At 58.2% G+C, this 5,407-nt stretch overlaps 5 protein-coding genes across 5 annotated transcripts; all 5 read left to right on the forward strand.

Annotated features, from left to right (window-relative positions):
* Positions 1-21: 21 nt before the first annotated feature.
* DQ04_10741000 (hypothetical protein) lies at positions 22-1,743 on the forward strand (the record flags this gene model as incomplete). Its single annotated transcript, XM_009316344.1, has 1 exon — positions 22-1,743. One exon carries the CDS (start codon positions 22-24, stop codon positions 1,741-1,743), a length of 1,722 nt encoding a protein of 573 aa, XP_009314619.1.
* Positions 1,744-1,847: 104 nt separating this feature from the next.
* Positions 1,848-2,231, forward strand: DQ04_10741010 (hypothetical protein; the record flags this gene model as incomplete). The annotated part of the gene is made up of 1 exon (XM_009316345.1): positions 1,848-2,231. One exon carries the CDS (start codon positions 1,848-1,850, stop codon positions 2,229-2,231), a length of 384 nt encoding a protein of 127 aa, XP_009314620.1.
* A 273-nt stretch (positions 2,232-2,504) lies between these two features.
* On the forward strand, positions 2,505-2,930 carry DQ04_10741020 (adenosine 5-monophosphoramidase; the record flags this gene model as incomplete). Its single annotated transcript, XM_009316346.1, has 1 exon — positions 2,505-2,930. One exon carries the CDS (start codon positions 2,505-2,507, stop codon positions 2,928-2,930), a length of 426 nt encoding a protein of 141 aa, XP_009314621.1.
* A 374-nt stretch (positions 2,931-3,304) lies between these two features.
* On the forward strand, positions 3,305-3,895 carry DQ04_10741030 (translocon-associated protein subunit gamma; the record flags this gene model as incomplete). Its single annotated transcript, XM_009316347.1, has 1 exon — positions 3,305-3,895. The coding sequence occupies one exon, from the start codon at positions 3,305-3,307 to the stop codon at positions 3,893-3,895; it is 591 nt and encodes a 196-aa protein (XP_009314622.1).
* A 1,131-nt stretch (positions 3,896-5,026) lies between these two features.
* DQ04_10741040 (hypothetical protein) lies at positions 5,027-5,407 on the forward strand (the record flags this gene model as incomplete). The annotated part of the gene is made up of 1 exon (XM_009316348.1): positions 5,027-5,407. A coding segment is annotated over one exon (381 nt), but the record flags the coding sequence as incomplete, so codon positions are not given.

Here is a 5,407-nt window from a genome sequence, read left to right on the forward strand (position 1 = left end):
GTCAGCGATGCCGTACGCCGTATGAAAATGGTGGTTGGTGAGAGCTGCACGTCTGCGTCGGTGGTGAGCGAAACGCAGGCACAGGAGGTGGGAGAGCTGCTGGAGGAACTCGAGCAACTGCGATCGAACCTTTTCCGCTGCTACACGCACGGCGTTGGAATGCTTGCCAAGGCGTACGTCACACTTATGCCGTCGCTGCGGCGCACCACGACGACATCGTCGACCAGTGAAAAGAACAATAGCAACAACAAGAATGGAGGTTTGTGCGCTCGTGTGAGCCGTGACTTCGTTTCGTCAGTACTTGTAAACAAGCTGCTGAATCTTCTCTCCGTTGTCGTGGACCGTACCGCGCCGTTCCTGCAGCGATATGACGAGGTGTACGACGGCATTGACTTCTTCGCCGCCAAGGCGGAGGGCAACGAGGTGGAGAAGGAGGATCAGCAGCAGCACGGCCGTCGCCTGCGTGTGGTGCGACACAAGCCCTCGGAGGGCACGAACGAGGAGGGTCAGCTCGACCCCGTGACGGCCTTCATGGCGCAGTGCAACAGTAAGATGGTGCTCGACCACGTTGCGGAGCAGGAGGAGGCGCTCCTCGCGCTAGTCGCCAACATTCTGCTTGTCTTCGTTGATGCGCTGCACCACAACTGCCAGCGCGTCTCCCTCGACGCGGCCGCCACCCTCGAGGTGCGGGAGCTCGCTATCATCGACAGCCTTGCCGACGCCCTGTGCCTACCAGCTGCAGCAGCGCCACTCATCGCCAGTGAGCTCGTGACGCCCTGCATCCTACATGTTGTAGTGCGCCTCACACCGGACGCGAAGACGCCGCACGAGCGGGACGTGCTGCTGAGCCGCAAAGAAGCGCACTTCCGCACTGACTACCTCACGCGCGTGGAGGAGCACTGCCAGCTGGTGGTGGACGCGATGCTTGGCATGTTCCTCGCCACGCCGCAGCAGCGTATCACGCGGGAGGTGCGCGCGTCCGGTTTCATGACGCCGCGGATGGACTGGCAGCGTGTGTCAGCTCTCACTGCGGGAACCGTGCGGCCGTACATCGCCGACAGCATCATGCACATCGCACGTGCGCACGAGCGGCTACAGCTGCTGCGCCAGCCGCTGCTCGGTGCCGCCGTGACACAGCGGCTGGTAGCGCACCTCGCGGTGACATTCGTCACGGCGCTGACGTCCGATGGAAACGCCTTTGAGATATCTCTCGACTGCAGCGCCAATTTCCTCTTACATGGGCTGCTGCTCATTGAGGCAGAGGGGCGCACACTGCTCGGCATAGTCGACGCTCTTGTTGAGAGCATTGCGAAGAACCCGCGTGCGGGAGCCGTCCTGCCGGAGCTCGGCGTGGCCCGGGAGGTCCTGCAGGGCGCCGTGGCGGCGCTGCGCCAACAGGGCAACGCGGTCTGCGAGGCACTGGCCGCACGCAAGCCGAGGGAAAGCATCAGCAATAACGAGAATTCAAATGCCGCGGGGGAGGAGGTGTTGGCCGTGCGGCAGCGTGAGGCTCGGTGTGAGGCGGTGGTCCAGAGTGCGATGAGGCGCTCGCGCTCCATCGTGCAGGCCATCGTCACGTACGTTGAGGACAGTGCCGTCACGGCGGCATTCCAGCCGCTCGGTTGTGGCGCCGGCAGCGGCCTTACCGAGAGCGTCGCAGAGCGGNCGCAGAGCGGCTGGCGAAGCGAAGCGATGGATACCGCCTCGCGCACACCGCACAGCGGCGCAGGGAGAAGCACGTGAAGGTGGTGAAGCCGGAAACTGAGGTGGAAGGAGCAGCAGCAGCAGCAGTAGTAACAGTACCAGAGGGAGAAGCAGTGGAAGCATCTGCACCTGCAAGAAAAGTCATGCGAAAAAAGGGGAAGAAGACCATGGCTTCTGCTGCTGCTGCTGCTCCAGTAGAAGACAGCGCGGAGGCTCCTGCTGCAGCGGTGTCGACGCCGCGAACGATGGAGCGTGCATCAGTCCTGCAGCGCGCGGCAGAGCAAGAGGGGAAGCGGGCTAGTGTTACGGCGGCGCTGCCCAGCGGAGTAGACACCGACGGACAGTATGTAGAGAAAGACGGCACTCAGGAGAAAAACAACAACAATGATGGCGCTGGAGTTGCGCGGCAAGCCGCGCGAAAGAAACGTGGGACACGTGTCGAACGCAGAGTCGACGTGGACGCTGGTGGCGGCACCCGCAGCGACGCTGTGAATGTGCGCCGCTTCAAAAGAGCACTTGTGCTGTGATGCAGAACGAAGTGCCCATAGTGTTGCTTTTTGTTTATGCTAATGCTAGTGATGAGAAGAGCGTGATGCTGGTATGGGACGGATGTGAGGTGGCGGTGCGCGTGTGTATGAATCGTTCAAGTGTTGCGCGCTTCCCAGGCAACAGCACCTTTCTCACACCCGATCTCTTTGTCTCTGTTCACAAACCCCTGCAAGGAATCACAGAGCCAAGGACAACAACCGCAGCGGCAAGGGTTAGGCGAAGCCACAGAAACAGAGACACACCACAGTGCCATGTCAAACTGCATTTTCTGCAAGATCGTGGAGGGGGCTATACCGTGTCACAAGGTCGCAGAGACGGCGAAGGTGCTGGCCTTCATGGATGTCAATCCCCTCTCGCGCGGTCACGTGCTGGTGATCCCCAAGACGCACGCCGAGTTCCTGCACGAGGTGGAGCCGGAGACGGCGGGGGAGATGGGAACGCTCGTGGCGAAAATCAGCCGCGCTGTGGCTGGTGACGGAGAGCCCAAGACGCAGTACAACATTCTGCAGAACAACGGTAGGCTCGCCCACCAGGAGGTGCCGCACGTGCACTTCCATATCATTCCGAAGCGCAGCGCGGAGGAGGGCCTCGGTGTGCGGTGGAACACCATGGAGACGAACCACGCGCTCTTCGCCGAGGACGCTGCACAATACAGGAATGCGCTAGAGAAGCTATGAAGCCGACATCTATTTGGCTGTTGTGTCTGTGCGTGCGGGGGAGGGTGAGGATCATTACCTTGCGAAGGACGAAGAAAAAAAAAAGGAGTAGATATAGGATTGTTCTTACTTGCTAAACTTATCACTGCAATCATCTTAGGATGAGCTTCTCGTTGAGTTGTGTTGCTCCCTCTTTTTGTCGGTGGGTGTGCCAGCCAGGTGCCTATTTCTCTCAAGCACATTCGTTTCTCTCTACTCCTTTCCCTTCGGCTCTGACGTTCTTGCTTTGCTGTGTTGTGGCTCTTGCTGCTCAAGTCCAATAAGAGGGGACAGGAGCGAAGCCACACACACACACACTTACGCTGACACGAAGAGAATATACAACCAGAGAAGTGATGCAGCGGCAACATTCCAGCGGGGCACGTGGGGGCGAGCAGGACATGCGTTCCCGTAGCGGCGGCGGTGGCGGCGTGAAGCTCAGCAAGCAGGATGAAAAGCTGCTGGACGAGCGTATCAACGCCAACACGCTGGTCTACCCCAAACACTCCTTAGTGGCAGTCGCGTTCATGGCGGCGTTCCAGCCAGTGTACCTGTCGCATGCGGTGAATGGGCTCGATTGGTCACTGCCGACCAACTTCTGCCTCTACGTTGTCGTGATGCTCTTCACTGCGTACATGCTGGCGCAGGCGTACATCGTCATGGTGGAGAGCGAATTCTGGCGCCGCCAGCGGCACTACAACGAGGTGCGGGAGAGCGATGAGAAGCAGCTGCACAAGTTACGACTGCAGGTGGCGGTGGGGTACAGTCTCTTCTTCCTCAACAGCTTTTTCTCTGTTGTCTGTACGACGCTGCACATTTACATCTTCCGTCACTCGGACCCACGTGCGAGTTTCATTCTGTCGCCGACCATGACGGCTGCGCTGCTGTGGCTCATTGCGCAGAAGAATGAGGAAAGCCGTCGCCGCCGTATGGCGCAGCACAAATAAGTCACACGTGGCCGTTAGTGCCTTTACGGATATACGAATCTTTATATATCTGTCCGTCCATTCATGCATGCAATGCGTGCAGGCATTAAGAAGCGAGAATGAGGGAGAGAGGGAATAGTAACACGCGAGCAAAGACGAGGAAACGCGGCAGGAAAGAGAGAACGAAAACAACAACCTTACGAGGAATGAGAAAAAGGGTGTGGGGTGTGAGAGGAGGAGGAGGGGGGCAAGACAGGAAGTGTATGCGTATACGCATACATGCACGTATATCTGTGTGTGTGTGTGTGTGCGTATATGTCTGTGTGTATGTTTGTGTGTGTGTCGAGGGGGGGATAAGGAAGAAGCATTGAGAACGGCTTTAAAAGGTGCACCGCCGCCCACCCGTGTATGTGCGTCTGCGTGTGCTTGCGTGCGTGTGTGCCCGTTATGCTTCCTCCTGCTCTTCCTGCTATGTATGCGTGCGGCGGCAGCAGCCTGTACGCGTACCCACACACAGACAGAGACACAGAGGAAAGAAAATAAAAGAGAGACTGAGAGTTAGGAGTGAGGGGGGNATGGGTGCATCTGTGTATTTGTGTGCGTGTGACCGTGGCTGATGTAGCATCACCCTTTTCCGTTACTCTCAGTTGCACATCTCACTAAATACATTTGCGCTCTGCTTTTTTTTTTTCTGTTTCTTACTTGCTGACTCACTGTCTCGGTTTCCCACACTCCATGTGCGTGATGGTGCAGCTGAAACGGAGCAAGCGGGCACTGTTGCTTCCCTCAAGCTGCTTCCTGGTCGCGTCTCTCTTACTCTCTCTCTCTCTCTCTCTTTCCCCGTCTGTGTGGTGTATTTTTTTTTTTCTTTCTTCTGCTGCTGGTGCTGATGTGCACAACAAGAAGTAGTGCGGGTGGTGTCCTGCAGAAGGCAAAGTGTGTGCGAGCATAGAGGGCCTCGGGCGACGGTGCACGCATACACACAGCATCAATAACAACAACAGTAACACGAGCGGAAACATCAAGAACCCCAAATAGAAAGAAAGAAAGAGACGCATTGTGTGTGGTGCCTATACAAGTTGCGCACATGACATTCCATCACTTCGCGTACAGCACGTCNCATTGTGTGTGGTGCCTATACAAGTTGCGCACATGACATTCCATCACTTCGCGTACAGCACGTCGCCGAACAGGGACCATGGTGTTCTTGTCGCCTCCACCTTCGCCCCTCTGACGCTCCACGGCTGTGCGGTGGAGGTGGAGGTGCGCGGCAACTGCGCGCGTGTGCAGGTGCGCTACGAGTACGAGAACCACACTGGAAAGGACCAGCGCGTGATCGCCGTCTACCCGCTGCCCACCGCATGGGACCTCATGTGCTGTACGGCCGACTACGCCGGTGACCACCTGCTGACGGACTACGTCGCCTCGGTGCCGCTGCGCTCGTCTGCGGCTGCTGGCGCCGCCGGCCTGCCGGGGCCGAAGTCCGACCACACCGTGTGGACCGTCGCGTCCCAGGTTTTGCCGTGGGTTGTC

Source organism: Trypanosoma grayi, assembly GCF_000691245.1.
Source record: "Trypanosoma grayi strain ANR4 Tgr_1074_V1, whole genome shotgun sequence".
In the NCBI taxonomy this organism is placed as follows: domain Eukaryota; phylum Euglenozoa; class Kinetoplastea; order Trypanosomatida; family Trypanosomatidae; genus Trypanosoma; species Trypanosoma grayi.